At 42.6% G+C, this 21,079-nt stretch overlaps 1 protein-coding gene across 3 annotated transcripts in view; it reads right to left on the bottom strand.

The window, feature by feature from the left end:
• Nucleotides 1-21,079, bottom strand: part of MAPRE2 (microtubule associated protein RP/EB family member 2) — a 180,815-nt gene that overhangs the window by 35,032 nt on the left and 124,704 nt on the right. For all 3 annotated transcript variants that reach the window (XM_075532555.1, XM_075532554.1, XM_075532553.1), the window contains 2 exons: nt 18,031-18,176; nt 6,351-6,564 (listed from right to left, as the gene is read on the bottom strand). In XM_075532555.1, coding sequence (XP_075388670.1) covers nt 6,351-6,564; nt 18,031-18,176 — 360 coding nt within the window. The remainder of the gene's footprint in view (nt 1-6,350; nt 6,565-18,030; nt 18,177-21,079) is intronic.

Here is a 21,079-nt window from a genome sequence, read left to right on the forward strand (position 1 = left end):
TGTCTGAACTTTCTCTTGGAACCAATGTATCTCTTGTCCTAAAATGTTTTGTGCTATGAAACCAGAATCCCAAATTTATAATTAAGAAAGTTTAGAAAGCAAATAGACTCGATAAGTACCCTAGGACTTCTTTCAGCTGTAAACAGTGAAGTGCATGCTTTTTATAGCACAGATTCTCCAAAACCTACTGTGACGCTTTCAGAACACTTATTTGTGCTCACGAAGAACCTGCAGTAGGACCAAGAGGCCACTGCTCAAACAGAACAAGGGGAGAGCTACTACATGGCTTTAAACCAGGAAAGGTGTGCATCTAGGTTGTATCATTTCACCATATTTACTTGCTGAGCAAATTGTCCAAGAACCTGGATTATAAGAAGAACACAGCATCAGGGCTAAAGGAAGATTCATTAACAACCTGTGATATGCAAACAATACAACCTTGCTTGCCAAAAGCAAAGAAGACTTGAAGCACTTATTGAAGATCAAAGACTAAAGCCCTCAGTAGAGGTTACACAACATACACAAAAAAACCCTATCAACTGGACCAATCAGCAGCAACATAATAACCAGCAAAATGACTGAAGTTGTCAAGGTTCATTTTATTTGGATCCACAATCCATGCCCATGCAGGCAGTTGTCATGAAATCAAATGTCACACGGCATGGAGCAAATATGCAAAGACCTCCCGTAAGTGTTGAAATGCAAAGATGTCACTTTGAAGACAAAAGTGTGCCAGACTCAAGCCCTGGGATGTGCAGTCGCCTCATTTGCATGAGAAAGCTGGACAATGAATAAAGAAGATTGAAGAAGAACGGAAACATTTGCATTATGGTGCTGACAAAGAATACTGAACACACTATGGCCTGCTGAAGAATGAACGAATGCCTTGAGGTACAGCTGGAATGTTCCTAAGGAGGTTAGGAGGGCGAATTTTTTCTCTCTCACATAGCTTGGATATGCTATTAGGAGGGGCCAGGCCCTGGAAAAGTGCATCATGCTTGGGAAAGAATGAAGATGAGGAAGACCCTCAGTGAGACAGAGCACTGACACAGTGGACGTTAACAATGAGTCAAAACAAAGCAACTGTTGTAAAGATGGGTGGGACTGGGTTCAGTAATAGAGAACGTGAATGGGACCTGCTGATGGCATCAGTCAACACTAGGCTGCGACTTTCAGGCAGCAAGACAGACGGTGCAGTGGTTGTGTCCTTGGCTGCTAGCTGAAAGGCTGGCGGCTCACACTCATCCAGCGGTCACACAGAGAAAAGGCCTAGTGACCTGCTTCTGGACCCACCATAGCACAGCAAAGAAAGCCCGTGGGGTGCTTCTGCTCTATCATACTGGTCAGCAGGAGCAGGAATGGCTCAATGGCATGTGGTAGTTACATAGTCTGACAATTTGAGGATTGGGGTGTAGGGGTGGAGTCTAGCCTGTCAATCAGGACATAGCCAAGGAGGCCTCTGTGTGGGCACAGACTTTTCCTGAGGATTCTGGGAACTCCTGTATTATTCCCTGGAGGCAGGAGACACTCTCTGGACTCAATCCCTGCAAGATACCTCTGTGAAGAAGCCACATGGAGACCCCTGCCAGACCTGAGATGCTTATACCGCCACTGAATTGACAAGACTTTCCACTCACTGTCCTGTGATCTTCCTGCATTCGCTGTCATTGCATGTGTTTCATGAGTCTGAAGAGGACTTTATACATTGGTATCGGACATAGGGGCTAATATCAGACTTATGGACTTGATCTGGACTGGGATGTTTTCTCAGTATTTAACTACTCTTATATATAAAGCTCTTTCTCATACCCATATGGTTGTCTATGGATTTGCTTCTCTAGTCTACCCAGACAGCAGCAGCAAATTGTGACTCTTAGCCTCACTTAGCTTCCACTTTCTTGGGTATGTTACCAATAATCAGATACAAAACAAGGTCATGCAGTATTTATGAGAGCTATTCTTCTAGTATGGTTTTTAAATAATGCTCCAGTTGTGATGTATAACTTTCTATAATTCTTTCCAGGAGTGTTTGACCACCCTACAATGTCCAATATTTAGCACGCATTTTGTTACATAGTGAATAACTAGTTAGACTTGTGGAAATCTTCCTCCCTGATGACATGGCACCAAGGTATCAAGAAAACACATGTCTCAGAAATAAATGCCTTCTGGGACATCAGAAACCAACTTCATTATCTGTTGATTTTAATGTGTCCTGAGCTTTGTCATCTAAGGTTGAGCTCTGAGAAAACACACGTTCTCCTTCAGGTTCACTGACATCCTTTCTATAAAAATGGTGAAAATTTCTAAGTGGGTTTTGTAGAAGATGAATGAGGGAACTTCCAGAAAAGGAGGACAAGGCAGAATAAGGGCAGTTCTGTTTCTGGGAAGACAGTGTTGGCACGCACGTGAAGAAATTTAAAGATGCATCTACATTGTGGGGGAAAATATTTTTAGGTCTTCCAATTTGCTACTGGAAATCTGAAAATGTAGTAAAGACTGTAAGATGGGAAATATCTAGCACCCTTGATTCATCTAACCTTCTTGAACTCCCACGTCCAATCTCTGTATAGGGCTCCCCACTATGCGCGCCCCACCCCACCTCAGGCTGATGAAAGTTGTGGAAAAGCTGAAGGCTCTGTTGCTATGTTGGGCCACAATAATTTTTGTCTTCCAAACTCTTTTTGTCCTATTTTTTCCAATCTCTCTATCAAATCCACTCCACAAAAATAATTATTTCTCATCCCCAAATCTTCTATGTCCTTGAGGTCACATTCTCTCTTCAGGTTCATGATCATGCCCTACCAACTTCCCCTCTTTTCTTCTCCTTTCAATCACCCCTGTTCCACAGCTCTGCTCCTTCAACTGACAAACCTGGCAAACTTTTGTGTTATTTTAAACACAAATGCAGACAGACCAAGGGAAACACTGCTGAACATTCAACTGTACTTCCTGAAGCTATTATCAGCTCTTTTTCTACAAACAACATGTCTTTATCTTCCTGCACTTCTTCTCCTGACAGTTTTGTTAAAGGTGGAATCTACCCTGACTGCACCAACTTTCCCACACAACCTATCTGTCCTTGTCATGTCCCTGCCATCTAGGCGAGTGCCCCCAGCCGCCGCATGGGCCACGTCTTTAAGGATTATTATTCACCTCCCAGGAGGCAAGTCTCATTGGCCCATTTTCAGGCTTCTTCCTGTTTACTGTGGCCACAGTTACTACCCCGCATTGTTGGTATCCCTCCTTCTGGAAATTCCCACTGTTCGCTCTCTGAAGCTGAGCTCTCCTGACCTTCTTCCTGATGTCCGTTTTTCTCCTCTCTTAGCTTCCATTTATCATTCTTGACCCTTAAATGTAGGCATCCCACTCACAACGATCTGGCTTAGTTTTCTTTATTCCACAGTCTCATCTAGTCCACAGCTCTAAAGATAGCGTTTTGTGCTGTCTCAGTTTCCTTCCTCCACCTCAGCCGAGGCCTGGCTCCTCACTGTCTTGACTTCTGGGCAGATTTAGACACTGTTGACCATTCTGCTTTCTTCTGCTCGCTTTGCTGACACATCACTGCCGAGTGTTACTGCAGCCTTGGATTCTTCATTTTCTTCCTCTTCCACCAACCACACAACATTACAGCACCATAAGGCACACTTCACTTTTCTCTGAGGGCTCACTTCCAGCTTCAGTTCTATGAATACACAGAAGAGTCCCAAATGTTTATCGTACTCTAGTTCTTTAATCTCCAGGTACATGCACATACCTCCTCTTAGATATATGAAAGGACTACTGAAAAGGAGAACTATGCCTCCCCAGGGGGGCCGAACTACAGAGACATGGGTGAAGGGAGACAGTGGACAGTGTAAGATATGAAAACAATTTGTAATTAATCAAGGGTTTATGATGGTGGGAGGGAGGGAAAAAAGAGGAACTGATACCAAGAGCTTAAGTAGAAAGAAAATGTTTTTAAAATGATGATGGCAACATATACATAAATGTGATGATACAATTGATGCATGAATTGTTGTGAGAGCCATAGAACCCAAATAAAATGATTTTTTAAAAAGAAAGAAAAGTAGAACTTTGTATGTCCAAAACCAACGTATGATCTCTTCCCAAGTTTTGTTCCCTATCAGCACTTCCTGAACAATACCAACATCTATTCAGTTGTGCAAGACAAACCAAGAAAGAATATTTGATACCTCTTGCTCTTTGTCCTCAGTGCCTAATTCCTACCAGTCTGTTTTACCTCCGAAACCTCTCTCAGCTTTGTCTATTCTCTCCACCTCTACTCCCAATACTTTAAGCAGATAAGCAAGAATTCATTGAACATACCTGGGAGAGTGTGTATTCTCAAATATGAGTATATTCAGATTTAACAGTCTATACCAATTAAAAGACCTCTTTACAGGGTTAAAAAGTAAAGCTATCACTTTGAAGATTACGGTGCACCTAGCCCAAACCATGGTGTTTTCACTTGCCTTATGTATAAATTAACATTGGACAATATAAGGAACTCTGGTGAAAAACTGATGTATTTGAATTACAGTGTTGGCAAAGAAGATTAATGATACCCAGGACTCTAGGAAGCATGAACCAAACTGCCTTGGAAGACGTACAGCCAGAAAGTTCCCCAGAAGGAAAGAGGGTAACACGCTGTCTCTCCACTTTGAACACGTTATCAGAAGGAACCAGTCCCTGGAAAGGACATGGTAGTTGGTAAAACACAGAGCTAGTGAGAAAGCGGAAGATGCTCAGTGAGCTAGACGGACAAAGTGGCTACAACAATGGACTCAAACACAGCAGTGAGTATGACGGAGCCGATGAGCCAGGCAGCGTTTCTTCTGTACGCAGGGTTGCTTTGAGTTGGAACTGACTCAAAAGCACAGAATTGCAATAACATCCTTATGCTGCAGAAAACCAAATCAAGGTTAGTTGGGGTTACAGAACTTGCCCCAAATGCCAGACATGTAATTTAACACCCAGTCTGACTGCTAAGTTAGTGGTAATAAGAATGAGAAAGATATTACAGTGTTACCCTAATTATCTGAAAATTTAAGAAACAAGAGAATCATCTTTTCAGTTTTCTTAATGAAAGGATAACATTATTTGTGACAGCAGTCATGTAAACATCTCATCCATGCCAGTGAAGGAGGAAACTAAAATTTCATTTACCCTTATCCCCCCACCCCAACCTTTTTATTTGGATTTTCCCAAAACTATAAGTAAAAAAGACACAAGACTTTAAAAATGAACACCAACATATATATAACTTTAAAAATGAACATCAACATATTGAATCTTCAGCTAGATTCACCTATTGTCAACATTTTGTCACTTTTGCTCACTCTAAACACACAAACACACACACTTTTTCCTGGCATACACCCATATTATTTTTCATGAAAGCATTGGAGAATTAGTAGCAGATTCGTAATTTTATAATATGCTAGCCCCTATAATATCAGATTTATAATAGTAGTCTCAGCCTCTGTGGACCAAAAAAATAAAAGAAGAAAAACAAACAAGGCTTCAAAGTTTCAGAAAAGCTATAATTACTGCATATTTCATATAGTTTAAGCATTAGATTGTTGGCAGGTTGTAAATAAAAATATTTTTTGTTATTTACAAAATTAAGGTTATTGATTTACTGAATTTGAACAGTTCCCTCTGGGATGGAAGCAAAAGGGCCTCCAAAGGTCTCACTGCAGTACACAACTGGTGTTTACAAGAATGACCTCAATTTTGGAAGAACTCATTCTGCTCAGCAAGGCTGTTTTTTGTTTGTTTGTTTTTAATGGCAAAGGCATTTATAATATATTTTATAAAATTTTAATATACAAAAATATTTATCTTCAATAACTTCACTTTGGGACTAAGCTGGATTAATGAAGTATTGCTGAATAAAAATGGGCACTATCTATACCAGAGAGAAGATGCATAGTTCACAAATTCCTTTGAAAGGTATAGAGATGATGACCTATATTTAAAAACCAAACCAAACCAAAACACCATTTCACTTTCTGGTCTGTACTGCCCACAATTAAGCAGTAAAAAATACTTTAGTCAAAACCTAAGCAGACTAGTTGACATTCCTCAGAAGTATGGCAAGTCCAATCTATCCTCTGAGTGTCACTTGAAGCATCCAGCTTCAGTGATATAAAGAGAAGAGTTCTTGTCTTGATCATGATCCGTAGACCTACTAACACAGAACGCGTCACTGCTAGAAAACCAACGTGGTCAACAATCATTAAAAACTCCCCAGAGGCACTAAAACAGGGACTCCTGGGAAGCAAGGCTGGGCCTGAGCCACTTTCTAACACGGAAGTGACCTGACAATGTTGGTGTCACAATACCTGCTGTGGGGGAGTTTGCGTGGTGAGACTTTTTTGGCAGGTTGAAGATCTGTTCGCCGGGGTCAGGGGGAGGAATTGCATCTTGCCCTTGTCGTGCCTCTACAGGATCGTACTCCTTCCCATCGTAGTTCGCATCGTAGAACTTCTTAAACCACTGAATAAAATCCAAGTTGTCCTGGAAACGTCCTTTCACTAGCTTCTCCACAGGAATTACCTGCAATATAAAATCGCCAGCTGAGTCATGGAATCCAGGCTTGCTTGCGTTTATCACAATCGAAGTGTTACCTACGTTTAACTATATCCCAATTCATGATTACTGGTCTTGCCCTCAGCTTCACCTAATTCATATGATGCTTTATCACGTTAAAGAGGAATTCAACAAATACGTGATAGTTGAGTCTCTTGAAATATTTAATACTTGTGAACAAATCAGAAAAAGGATGATTACCCCTATCAGTCTGTCAAGGGAGGCTGATCCTCCTCCTCGCGAGGTTACAGTCAATGACTCTTGCTCCCCAAACCTGCAGTGGGGCATTGTTTCAAGATTGATGAGTCATCCTTATTTCTGGCCCAACTCTGTTTGGCTAAATCCTTCTGAGAATTATGGCTATTAGAGAATGCACGAGAAGCACATCAATGCAAGCAAACCCCAAACTAACGACTCATGGGTGTCAAATAAGGGTGGTGCGAGGGTAATGCCTAGCCTTCTAGAACTTCACAACGAAGGGAGAAGGAGAATCGAATTCCACACCTGCCTGGCCCACGGCAGACATGGATAAGGCTGAGGTCAGACATGTTCCCACCTCCAGCCTTCTCGAGTCTGAAGGAAACGGTCTCTCCCAAAGCTTTCTACTTTTCAGCTGGGTTCAGTAAGTCGTTCCAGAGGCCATATAAAACTTACAGATAATACTCATAATTATGGGATTTATTAAGGAAGTGAATGGGGTTACAACTGCTTAGGATACAATTATTCAGACAGGACAGCCTCTTCTCAGTGGTATCCATAGGCCGGTCTCTCTCTGGTCTTTGGCCTTCACCCTGCTTATGCAGTGTTAAAAACAACCCTGTTAGGGCTGCCAATGAATGCACAAAGGGAATGCCACTCCCAAGGCACTCAGCCTGTAGCTCCACAAGTCAGCAAACTTAGCTCCCTCAGTTAAGTGCCGGGAGGCACTCCACTCCACAAGCCAGCCTCTTGCCCGAAGGCATTCAACTTTACTCTTTTCTGTGGACTGGGGAGTCCACAGCTCTGTCGCGTGCTCTTGCTCTGCTCTTGGTTCTACTGCTGGTGCTCCTCTGGTGTCAAAGTGGTCTCCTGGATCAAGGAGGTTCAATGTGCAAGTATTCTGAGGTACAAAGAATGTGGTCAACTCAAAAGCTCTTCCTCTGGCAGGTAGTGAGATCCCCCTCATACTGCTTTTGATATAGCTCATTTCCTACCCAGCAGGGTGGCAACTGCAATGAACTCTGTCAACAATCACTCACAACTGAATCCTATCAGTGTCTTCACCCATCTTCTCTTACCCAGACCCATCAGGAGAAGGCCATTCAGTGGAAGTAACAGACTATGGGAGCCACATGACAAAATTTACTACACTGCAGTGGGAAACAAAATGAAATTTCCCAGAGTGCATTTGCAGTGCAGAGACAAAAGCATGAAGACCACCAGTCACATGTCAGGACCAGCAGCTACCCAAGAGCCATGGGAGTAGACAGAAGCAATGGAGGCAGGCATGTCAGGAGCAGCTTCTGAGGCATACATTCTCAGTGTTTCAAGGAATAAACAACCTCTCCCACTTTCAACCTCCGATCTAATCAGTATTTCCTTCCGAGGTCTTATGAGGAGTCGTCGTCTTTGGAATATTTTTTTAAAGTGATTTGACTGCTTGCCTGCCATCGTGGCTAGTCCTTTCTGAAGGAAGCTGGGATGGCACAGGTAGACTGCTATCTTAAACTGTACCATCACCAGCTCATTTTTGGCAACATCTTTGGGTTGGACTATGAGTTGAGTGCCAGTCCAAAGAGTAGCACAGCTAAAGAGTGGTCCTGGGCACATGGGGATGCATGAGAGGTGAGACCCCACAGCTCCGACAACCACCGGGCTCAAAGCACACAGCTTCACTGTGCAACGCTATGAATGGAAGTATAAACGAGGGTTTCCGTGACACGCTACCACCTTGGGAGCTTTATATCACTGGTATACTAACATGCATCATCGGAACCACTTCGAATGAGACTGGCCTCAAATACCAATGACAACTTGAAAGGAAAAAACTAAAGGGTACTGAAGCATTTTAGGCCACCCATTAACGTAAATCACTTGCAATATAGTTAAAAATTTTTTTTTCTAATGCACACTAAATCAAATAGTAGAAATGAAAGGGAAACCAACTTTTAGAAGATACAGCGTCTACTCCCGATTAACAGAGAATTTGGTCCTTCCTTCCTCCTGAATGCGAGGTTTGCTTTCATGTTCACTAAATTTCCTTTTCGTTGTACTATTTAAAAATTTTCATGCCTTCTGAGTTTTACGTCTTGTTTATGCTGATACTGGTTGCTTTAAAGAATGGCTTATTGGAGCAGAAAGCCCTTAATTACATACTACTCTACTGTAGAAATTGATAAATAGTTTTAGAGTTGGTAGTGTGTTAGCCTGTAAGAGAATGCTTCTACTACAGTTGACTTAATTTTACGCTCTTTATCACAATGGAGGGGACAGTGATGGTTCAATGGTAGGACTCTTACCTTCTATGCAGAAGAAGCAAACTCAATTGAGTACCATCGAGTCAATTCTGACTCACAGAGACCTTATATAGGCCTTCTGAGACAGTAAATCTTTACAGGAACAGATAACCTCATCTTTTTCCTACAGAATGTCTGGTGGGTTTGAACTGCTGACCTTGTGGTTAGCAGCCCAATGTCTAAATCACAGCACCACCAGGCACCCTTTCTATGTAGAAGATTCAGGTTCAGTTCCTGGTCTGGCACCTCATGAGCAGCCACTACCCATCTGTCAGTGGAGGCCTGTGTTGCTACAATGTTGAACAGGCTTTAGTATGGAGCTTCAGGACAGACTAAGAGGAAAGGTCTGGTGATTTACATTTGAAAACCAGCCAATGAGAATTCTATGGATCACAAAAGTTCGGCCCATAATTGATTATGGGGATAGTACAGGCCCGGTAGGCATCTAGTTCTGTTGTGCTGATTCAATGGTAGACAACAGTAACACAATATCAAAATCAAAGTCCCAGCAGCATAAATTGAAGATGTAAGGTGGCAAGCAAAATTTTGCACAAAACTGTCCTACACTATGTTGGGCTACGACAAGTGTGACCAGGGGAACATCGGCTCACAGGCTCTTTGGACAGAGTTAGAGCACACTGAGCCAGAGAGGGGAATGGAGGCCATCAAGGTCAATCCTTCCACTACAAGAATACCCTTAACGTGTGGCAGGCCTGGTAGGGCATGATCAAGGGTAAGGCAACGCAGAGATACAGCTGAAACCCAGGTGGGGACGGAGCATGGTAGTGGGACAGGAGGAAAGTAAAGGGAAATAGAGGAAAGAGCTAGGAGGCAGAGGGCATTTATAGAGGTCTAGACAAAGACATGTACATATGCAAATATATATGTGAGGATGGGGAAATAGATCTATGTGCCTATATTTATAGGTTTAGTATTAACGTGGCAGAAGGACCTTGGGCCTCTACTCAAGCACTCCCTCAATGCATGAATACTTTCTTCTATTAAATTGACATTCTATGATGCTCACCCTCCCAACACAACCGCTGAAGCCAAAGCGGGTGAACAAACAAATGTGGTGAAGAAAGCTGATGGTGCCCGGCTAACAAAAGATATAGCATCTGGGGTCTTAAAGGCTTGAAGATAAACAAGCGGCCATCTAGCTCAGAAGCAACAAAGCACACCAGCCTGTGCGATCACGAGGTGTTGAAGGGATCAGGTATAAGGCATCATCATAAAAAAAAAATCTTACCATAGTGAATGAATGGGGAAGTACAGAGTGGAGACCCAAAGCCTATTTGTCAGCCACTGGAGATCCCCTTGCAGAGGGGTCTAAGGGAGGAGATGAGTCAGTCAGGGTGTGATGTAGCACCGATGAAGAATACAGCTTTCCCTCAGATCCGGGATGGTTCCACCCCCCACCCCCCCCAACTATCATGATCCGAATTCTACCTTGCAAGTCTGGATAGAGCAGAGGTTGTACACTGGTGCAGATAGGAGCTGGAGGCACAGGGAATCCAGGGTGGATGATACCTTCAGGACCAGAGGTGTGAGGGGTGATACTGGAAGAGCAGAGGGTGAGTGGGTTGGAAAAAGGGAACCGAGTACAAGGATCTACATGTGGCCTCCTCCCTGGGGGATGGACAACAGAGTAGGGGGTGAAGGGAGACGTTGGATAGGGCAAGATATGACAAAATAATAATCTATAAATTATCAAGGGCTCATGAGGGAGGGGGCGTGGGGAGGGAGGGGAAAAAAAGAGGACCTGATGTCAAAGGCTTAAGTGGAGAGCAAATGTTTTGAAAATGATGAGGGCAAAGAATGTACAGATGTGCTTTATACAATTGATGTATGTATGGATTGTGATAAGAGATGTATGAGGCCCTAATAAAACGTTAAAAAGAGAATATCCTTAACAAGTGTTCACCCTTTCTGTGAGTGCACTTCTCGAGAGATGGAGCCCCTTAATGACTTGTATAGGTGGTTCTGTCAATGGAAGGTCTTTCCCGTTCTTTTCAGTCTAGGAGCACGTACAATGAATGTGAAAGCCACAAGTGGTGTGCTATGTGTGAGTCAGGAGCATTTCTACAGCTCTGCTTTTGAACACAGGAAGTTCCATACTGTGTTCAAAAGTGTTCTGTTTTTGTTTCCTTAAAACAAGGCTGTTTTAATGACTCACTTGAAACTTGCTTCTGATGTAAGCAGAATGCATTTTGTTTTGTTTTTCTCAAGTTTTAATTATTACTGCCTTTTATTATTGGTATCTTTATAAATCTGATCTTGTCTTTAGGGGTTGAAAACATAAACTTTCAGACATACTTTAATACCTACACGTATTACAGGCACCCTGGTGGCACTGTGGTTCCGTACTTAGCTGCTCACTAAAGGACCGGTTGCTCTTTGGGAGGAATTTGTGGTAGTTGAAAGATTGACAGCTTTGGAAACCGTCCGAGGTTATGCCCTGTCCTACAGGGTTGCTGTGGGTCAGAATTGACTCACTGGCAGTGGGCATCCATCCATACTAACATCATGTCAAAATGCACAAATCATAAGAATCCTCTCCAATGAAGATATATTGGACAATGCTGGGTTTTGTGCATTGGAATCGGTGAACTCTATGGCAGTGCGTTTGGTAACAACTGGGAATGGGGATCGTGCTTCTAGCCAGAAAATTGGGGACAGTTTTCTGTATGGTCCTTTCCTTTTTTCGTCACCATTCTGTGGTAATATCTTGCTGTTTTCAAGTAACTAAAGTCCATGATCCAGGTAATAGAAAAACAAACTTCAGCTAATCCTTCACTGTGAGATTTTGGGGATAAGTTTTCTCCGTCCCCTTCCCTCATCATGTTTTTCCTCTTCAAAACTAAGTCCTGATCTGTAAGTTCCCTTCCTGTCCCATCTCTGAGCTGTTGCACATGGGTGCTACCAAGCTCTAAGTTCAGCATTCCTGCCATATAGACTATTTCCCACCGATTTCTTCCATCGTACTGTCCTGATCAAGTGTTTGGAGTGTGTTCACATAACTCAGCAATTTCTCCCAACTTCCCTGAATGCATTTTCCCACAACTTCCTCCTCAAAGGTGCAGTGTTCTAGATATATTGAAGACTTTCATAGTGAAGTAGGCCTCACTGTTTGGACAATGAAGTTGGAGTTGTAACCACCACCAAGAGCTTGCGTAGTTCAATTACTCTATATCCTTAGAGTTGAACATTGCCCAACTTTCTCACTGTGCCTATTCCTTATAAGGACCAACACTGATGCAAACTTCCTTCATTTAGACCAGGAGTGGGGAACCTTTTTCTGCTAAGAGCCATTTGGATATCTGTAACATCATTCACGGGCCTTAAAAAATTATCAACTTAAAAATTAGCCTGCTATGTTATTCAAGCAACATTCCATTAACTCACCCCAAATGTGGTGGCTGGGAGTGCTTGTCTCTGATGAGGCTACGGGGACCAGCCCCACAGTCCAATGGGGTCCTGAGGAGTGCCAACGCAATTACAGAAGAAAATAAAGAAGATAGCGGAGCACAGGGGACCTTTCCTCATTATCCAGGGAAGAGAGCGCACAGTTTACTCAACAACAGGGTTTTTATAGTACCGAGGCCTGCAAGCCTCTGGTCAATACACACACAATAAAGTGGGCAGTGTGCTCACCTTGAACATCCTGAGCCCTCAAAGGGAATACTCTAAAGGGGGCAGCAGGCATACAAGAGACAAGAGGTGACAATTCTAGTAGGGAAGCAACAAAGCCCACATGGAAGAAACACACCAGCCTGTGTGATCATGAAGTGTCAATGAGAAGGGGCATAGCAAAGCAGAGACCCCAAACGCACCTGTAAGCTAAACGGACTTACAGAAGGGCCACATGGAAGGAATGATATATCAAGGGTGCAGTAGCGCAGTAGTGTAGTTGATTAAACACAACTATCCTCTAGTTTTTAAAAAATTTCCCCCTCACTATTATAGCCTCATTAACCTTGCTAGACCTGCTTATGTACATTGGTACAATTAAGATCTTTCAATGCATGAAATCCAAGGTAGATAAACCCCTCAGAAACAGTAATGGGAGTAATGATTCCCTGAGGGTACAGGAAGGGGGTAGGGAGAAGGAGGGAAGGGGGAACTGATAGCAAAGATGACTGTATAACCCCACTCAAGGGGAACGAACATCAGAATTTTAGGTGAATGGATACATTGGATGGTCTAAGTTATGGCAAAAAACAATAATAATTATAATATATTAAGAGTTCAGGGGTGATAGGGTGGGGAAGGGAGGGGATAAAGGGAAAATGATATGAAGGAGTTCAAGAAGAAAGAAAATGTATTGAAAATGATGATGGCAGCAATCGTACAACTATGCTTGATCTAATGGAACTATGGACTGTAATAATATCAGTAAGAATTGCTAATATAATGTTAAAAAAAAGAGATCCCAATTGCTCCTAAGGAATAAGAAACAAAGGGAGTGGATCCTTTAAAGATAGGCATCTTTTCACTTGATACTTATGCGAGGAGGCAGGCATGGGTAGGAGAAAGCTTTATATAGTCATCTTATGGAGGGTGGGTCTGGAGGAATGTCCTTCCTGGGATATGTGCATTTGGTGCATTTCAGATCATGGACTATGGATAAGTTCCTCTCACTAGCAGTGGCATGCTGAACCCTGTGGTCACAAACAGTAGGAGCAGGTCACGGTCATGGACACTTTCTCCCACGTCCTGTTTCCCACACGAGGTGTGCATTATTAACTGGTATTCAGGATTTCACAGGCTCTATGTGCCCCATGTACTGAACATTCTCCACCCTCTAGTTAGTCCAAGTTTTAGCCTGCTCTACAGCAGTGTTCTTCTTGGTAAAGTAACACTGCATTCTGCGAGCTAACATTTGAGAATGATAACATCAGGAAATTATGTGCTGCAGCAATGTACTGCTAATTATATGATGTGTAAGAAAAAAATAGATGACCACAGTGTATTTTGTAAAAACTTAAATGTGCTGTAAGTCAGGGACTACCTGTACATGAGAGGGTACAGCCCCCAAAATCTGGAATTGCGCTGGGCAGAGGTGAGCTGTGGTAGTACTCCTTTTTCCCACTAGGCTAGAATTGAGCAACTTGCTCTGAGTAAGTGCACCCAGTGGTGTCACCTGGGAAGATTCTCTCTGGTCACAGTGACTTTTTTTGTAAAAGCAGTTTCGCTTGAACCTCGTGTTTTTTGATGGCAGATTTAAGAGAACAGCATGGGGCTGTGAAATTTTGTTTCCTGCTTGGGAAAAATGCTGCAGAAACTGTTGTGATGTTTGAGCACAGCTTACAAGGACAGTGCTATAGGAAAAACTTGTATATGAGTGATTTTCCTGTTTCAAAAAAGATGAAATGTTGATAGATGACAAACCTCCTTCTCGGTGTCCAGAAACTTCCCAAATGGGCAAAAATGTTGACTCAGTGCATTTGGAGTTCATTCCACCAGGTCACACTGTTAATCAAGCTTTCTATTTAGAGGTTCCGAATAGATTGCATAACAGTTTTGACAAAAAAAGGGCCTGATTTATGGAAGACTGGGCACTGGTTTTACCACCACAACAACGTACCTGCTCACATAGTCATCTCAGTGTGCCAGTTTTTGGCAAAAAGCAGTACGACTCTCTTGCCCCATGCACCTTACTCACCTGACCTCGCTCCTTGAAACTTCTTTTTGTTTCCAAGAATGAAGAGGGACATGAAAGAACAGCGATTTGATAATATAGAAGAAGTGAAGAAGGGGAAAAAAAAAACAAAGGAGGTGCCATCCAAACAGATGAGTTTGAAAAATGTTTCCAACAATGGAATCACAGATTTGACAAATGTATTAAGTGCAATGGAGAGTACTTTAAATTGATAAAGGGCAACAATAGGAAATTAAAATCAACAATCAGGAGGACGTAGAGACCCTGGTGGTGACAGGAATTACTAAGAGGCAGAAGAAGGGCGAGCATGATGATGGGGCAGGAGGAAGGTAAAAGGAAACTGAGGAATGATCTAGGAAGCAAATCTATGAACAGAGATTTAAATGTAGGTGTGTACACATGTAAATATATTAATCCATAAAAATAGAGGTATTGGCCTATGTACATATATTTATGTGGCAATACATTGAGGAAGTGAACAGACTCTGGGCCTCTTCTTAAGCTCTCCCACAATGCAAGAACACTTTGTTCTAACAACCTGGCATTCTGTGATGCTCACCCACTTGACACGATCACTGAAGACAAAATGGGTGCTTAAATAAATGTGGTGAAGAAAGTGGATAGTGCCCCACAATCAAAATATATAATGTCTAGGGTCTTAAAGGCTTGAAGTTAAACAAGCGGCCATCTAGCAGAGAAGCAACAAGTCCACATGGAAGAAGCAAACTAGTCTCTGTGATTGTGGGGTGTTGACGGGATCAGGTATCAGAAGACCCCAAATGGAAAAATATTGTTGAGAATGAGAGGGGTTGGAGCAGAGACTCGAAACCCATCTGTGGATAATAAGACATCCCCTTACAGAAGGGTCACTAGGAAGAGATACGTCAACTAGTGTACAGTAATAGCACTGATGAAACACAATATTCAGTCCTGCCTTTCAGTTCGGGCTAGACTGGAGTATGTACACTGGTACAGATATGAGCTCAGGACACATGGAATCCGGGTAAGATAAACCCCTCAGGCACAGAAATGGGAGTAGTGATACCAGGAGGGTAGGGGGAAGAGGGGAGGAAGGGGGAGCCAATTGCAATGATCTATGCATAATCCTCCCTCTCCCCCACACCCCTGAGGGGGATGAACAATAGAAACGTGGGTAAAGGGAGACACTGATCAGTTTAAGATATGAAAATAATAATAATTTATAATTTGTCAAGGGTTCGGGGGGTGGGAGGGAAGAAAAAAGAGAAGCTGAAACCAAGGGCTCAAATATAAAATAAATGTTTAGAAAATGATGATGGCAACATATGTACAAATATGCTTGACACAACTGATGTATTAATTGTTATAAGATCTGTAAGAGCCCCAATAAAATAATATTTGAAAAAATCCGGCTTTTGGGGGTAACCCTTCATACACCAAGCTCAAGCTCACTGCCATCGAGTAGATTCTGACTCACAGAGACCCTATAAGACAGAGTACAACTGCCCCTTTGGATTTCTGAGACTTTAACTCTTTACAGGAGCAGAGCCTTATCTTTCTCTGGCTGGTGTGTCCCAACCGCTGACCTTCTGGTTAGCATGTCGATGTGTAGTCCCACTGTGCCCCGAGGGAGAAGGAGCTAATTGGAAATTAATCTCAGCAAAGCAGATAAAGGAAACAATTGTAAAAAAATTAAAACCTTAAGATGGTAAAGGGAACCTATATTTTGAAATAAAAATCCAGAGAAAACAAGAAGGCAAGCTTTTCTTGATAATATTTTGATAAGAATGGTGTTTTAATTTGGTTCAAATTATTAATTACAGAAGGGCTGCAGCGAGGCGGTGAGTCAATCAGGGTGCAGTAGAACACTAATGGATCACACAATATACCTCTGTTCCCTGGAGGCCTCCTCACCCCCTGCTATCACGATCTCAGTGCTGCCTCCCAATCTAGACAACACGTGAGTATGTACACAGGTATAGGCAAGAGATAAAACTTACAACACAGGGAACCCATAAACAGGAATAGAGATACCAAAAGGGTAGGGGGAAGGAGGGGAGAGGTAGGGAGGGAAGGGGCACCAATTGCAATGAATGGCACATAACCACATACCCCCCAGCCACAAACAACAACAGAAACCAAAGGGGAAGGGAGACAGCGGTCTGTGTGAGATTTGAAAATAATTAACAATCTACAACCTATCAGGGGGCCACAACGGTTGGGGGGGGGCAGGGATGGAGGGAATAAAAGAGGATCTGATCCCAAGGGCTCAATGGAAAGTAAATGTATAGAAAAGAACGATGGAATATATGTACAAATATGTTGGATACAACTGGTGTATGGTTTGTAACAAGAGTTGTAAGAACCCCCAATAAAATGATTAAAATTTATCAATTACATTAAATAATTAAGAAACTATTCATCAAATTAATTTAAATATGTAGAATTTGCCAAACATGTCTGCTTCCTTTAAACCTCTATGTATCTTTAACTTGATGCTTTTCAAAAAATTTTTTTCTAGCCTACTTATTGTTCTTCTTTATGTAAAGTTTTTCCACTTCTTTTCCCCTGCTAGTTTATCTCTTTCCCCCTTATTCAAAATTCATCTTTTCCAAGCCTATTACCTTTCAGAGATACATTCCAGATAAAGAATTGGATTTTTATTTGTATCTCAACAGCATTAAGATGCAGATATATAATGAACCATCGACAGCAGTTCTGTAATTGGGTGGGAAGGACCCCAGTCTAACCCATTCATGTTACTCCAGGACAACATTATAACAACCCCGAAGCAAGTCGAGAGAAGCTCACAGCACTTACTGAGAACTGGAGGGCAGACACTCTTGTGGGGCTTTTCAGGTACAAGCCCTCATTGCAATTACACCATCACAGGAAAAGGTGAGTCAAAGACTTTCAACACCTTGCTCAGTCATGGGGTGGGAATTCAAGCCTACACTATTGCCTTGGAGCGCGTGGCTTCTCCACAGGAGCACACACACAAAGAACCACAAGGGCACCCGGCAGTCACAGAAATGCCTCATCTGCGACAACCAGTTATAACATTATAACACTTGGCTACAAGTGGAGCAAATCCCCCTTTACAAACCTCATATGAATAAAGACCTGTGGGTCTTTTGTGGGAGGTTAGGGCTGATGCTTTGAGCCATGCACACACCCCAACATACTCAGATAATCAAACTATCACCAATCCATTGCCTTATGGATTTTTGCATTTCTGCTGAAAAGCAATTGAGGAACAGACAAAGCATTGTACAGAGGTACAAGTTAGTCTCCTACCTTATCGACATTCATCCGCTTAAAAGATGCTTGCAGAAGTTTAAAATTGTGAATATACTCATGCTCCAACTTTGCTTGGAACTTCACTTTCTTCAGACTGATGCAGCCGGGAAAGAGCATGTCCATGAACTGGCAGTAGGCTGCTCCTGGGAAGAGAGAAGACAGGGATTGGCATGAGTGTCATCGTACCGAGGGCTGTGAGGCAGGAAGGTGACCATGCTACCAGAGCTGTCTCCCCTCAAGCAGACCCCTACGGGCTGTCCACCTCCTTGTTCACAGGACAGGCTGGAGGGAGACAGCACCTGTCATTTGTCCTTGCTGGAAGCTGTGCTGCTAACACGGTTCAACAGCATTTCTGTTTCATCTGCTTGCTACGCTCCACGAATTTCAACAGGAGAGGCCAAAGCTTCCATGAAATGTACAGTTCAAAAAATACATGACACATGCCCAAACTGCCTTCCATCCATTTTGTAAACAGATTAGGTGAAACTGTAAAAACTCAGTGGTCTAGTACCAAAACTGGTTCAACATCAATGTGATTCCAGCCCCAAGCCATGGGGTTCCTGTACGGATCTGTGTTGTGCTGCTTATAATAGATAAATAAACAGGAGAAATAGTTACGGAATACTCTGAGGAAAATGGTCACAAGAAATGTTTATTAGTAAATATTTTATCTTTTATATTTTTTATGAAGAGGTCTTAGAACAATGTAATTGCAACTAGAGAAACCTTGCTGGACTTATTTATTGATTCATATCGCCTTAACAGTGAAGGCTAAAGGCACTTAGAAAAAATAACAAAGAATAATCATTGAGTGGCAAGAATAGGAGCAGGTGGCCATTTCTGGGTTTTCTCTTTAGTTCTTTGTTGACTGCAGACCTTTCTGTGCCAAGTGCAAACCCTTCCAGAACCTCACACCATCCAGTGCTATCAAGGTTCCTATGAGGGCCCTTACGTTCCATTCAGGGCACAAGTCTTTAGTTAGGAAGCCCCCACTACGCTACTTGTGTCAAATGAGTGTCCAGCCTCCTTTACAGAGACTGAATCACAAGAGATGACAGAGTAAGATATATAGGGCCTTAGGACTGCTGGAACAGAATGTTCCAGTTTCTTTTTCTTTGTAGATAAGCGAAGAAACATTGGCCATAGTAACTATCATCTCCAGAATCTTGGAATCTCTCCTATTCCATCAAACACCAATACCCAAACCCTAATTCCTAGCCAAGCAGATGGGGTTTCTTAAAGACAAAACAAAGCATAGGGCTAGAGCAGCAGTTCTCAACCTGTGGGTTATTACTCCATTGGTGGGGGTGGGGTGGAGTGGGGTGTCAAACGACCCTTCCACAGGGGCCACCCAATTCCAAACAGTAGCAAAATTACAGTGATGAAGTAGCAAAGAGAGTAACTTTATGGTTGTGGGGTCACTACAACATAAGGAACTGTATTAAAGGGCCGCGGCATCAGGAAGATTGAGAACCACTGGGTTAGAGAAATATGATCTAGGGGGTAATTATCAGTCAGTCTAATTACTCAAGTCTTCCTTTGGAAGTGCCAACCAGATGAGGCAAATTCAATCTACTCACATTAACATAATTTTTATACCAATGAGAAAATCTCACACAACTGTCTCGTTTGCTCGTTAAAGAGCTATTTTCGCTTTTGTACAGTTGAGCATAATCTATACTATATAGTGTATAGGTACTAACCAACTCAGCAACCAAACCACTTGCTTTTCAAGTGGAAAAGTAGTACAGTGCTTATAATCAATAAGAATAACTGTTTAATACAAGTAGATGGCAGGAGACGAGGATGGAAATCATCTCTAATTTCATCATCCAGAGGTAACCACAGAAATACCACTGTTTGTGTGCTGGTGTGTACACAGCTAATCAATTTTAAGGTAGGTTTAAATTTTTGTAAATATATAACTATATATATTTTCTTTCACAGTGTGGTAATATTGTAAAGTATGTGATTATAAGCAGCAGTCAAGAGATCAAAGGCTGTGTAGCACTGACTAAATCTGCTGCACAAGATCTGTCTAGAGTACTGAAAAGCAAGGACGTTCTTTGAGGAAAAGGTGTGCCTGTCGGACCCACGCCATTTTCAATCGCCTCTCAAGCATGTGAACCGTGGACACCGAATAGGAGGACTGAAGGCACATTGGTGTGTGTGAACAGTTGTGCTGGTGGAGAATCTTCAAAGTACCATAGACTGCTAAAACAACACGCTGATCTGTCCTGGAAAAAGCAGGAAAGAGTGCTCTTTGGACAGCAGGATTTCCTAAATATTCTGGACAAGCTGTCATGAGAGCGCAGTCCCTGGAGAACAATATCATGCTGAATAGAGGAGGAGCGAAAGAGAGGAAGGGCCTGGCTGCAGTGGGTTGATACTGCGGCTGCAACAGTGAACTGAAGCAAGGCACCACTGTGCGGATATGGTGCAGGGCTGGGCAGGGTTTCGTTCTGTTGTGCACGGGGTCGCCTGTAGACTGGAACAGACTCGATGACACCCCACAACAACATCAGCAACTTTTTAAAGCAAACTTTAAAAAAAAAACCAAAAATGAACAGACCATGACTCCCTTTATGGGTCATGTAATATCGTCTACCATGTTTTAATGGCTTTCTGATTTTTATATCAGTGTAACCACTCTTCAACATCAAGATAACAAATATTCATGTGTATTCTCTTCAAGTAAATTTTACGGTTTCAAGTCTTACATTTAAGTTCTCAATCCATGTAGAGTTTATTTTGGTCTATGACATAAAGTATTGTTCTAATTTTAGTTCCTCCAAATGTCAGTGGGAATCTGTCGTTTTTGGCTGCTCCCCTGCATTTGGATACCTTCCTATTTGGGGAGATGCTAGAGCACTCGCCTCCCAGCAGAGTAGCAGAAGGTGGGCAGCCACTCTCTTCTCTGGACCCAGCAGGAGAAAGCCAGGCTCATGATGGAGGCTCGGCCTCACTGACGTGCCTTCCTGGGTTGCAGTCTTGGGGAATGACAGAAGCAAGCAGGGACCTGAGAGCTTCGTGATGGTGGGTTGGT

Source organism: Tenrec ecaudatus, chromosome 15 (assembly GCF_050624435.1).
Source record: "Tenrec ecaudatus isolate mTenEca1 chromosome 15, mTenEca1.hap1, whole genome shotgun sequence".
Lineage (NCBI taxonomy): Eukaryota > Metazoa > Chordata > Mammalia > Afrosoricida > Tenrecidae > Tenrec > Tenrec ecaudatus.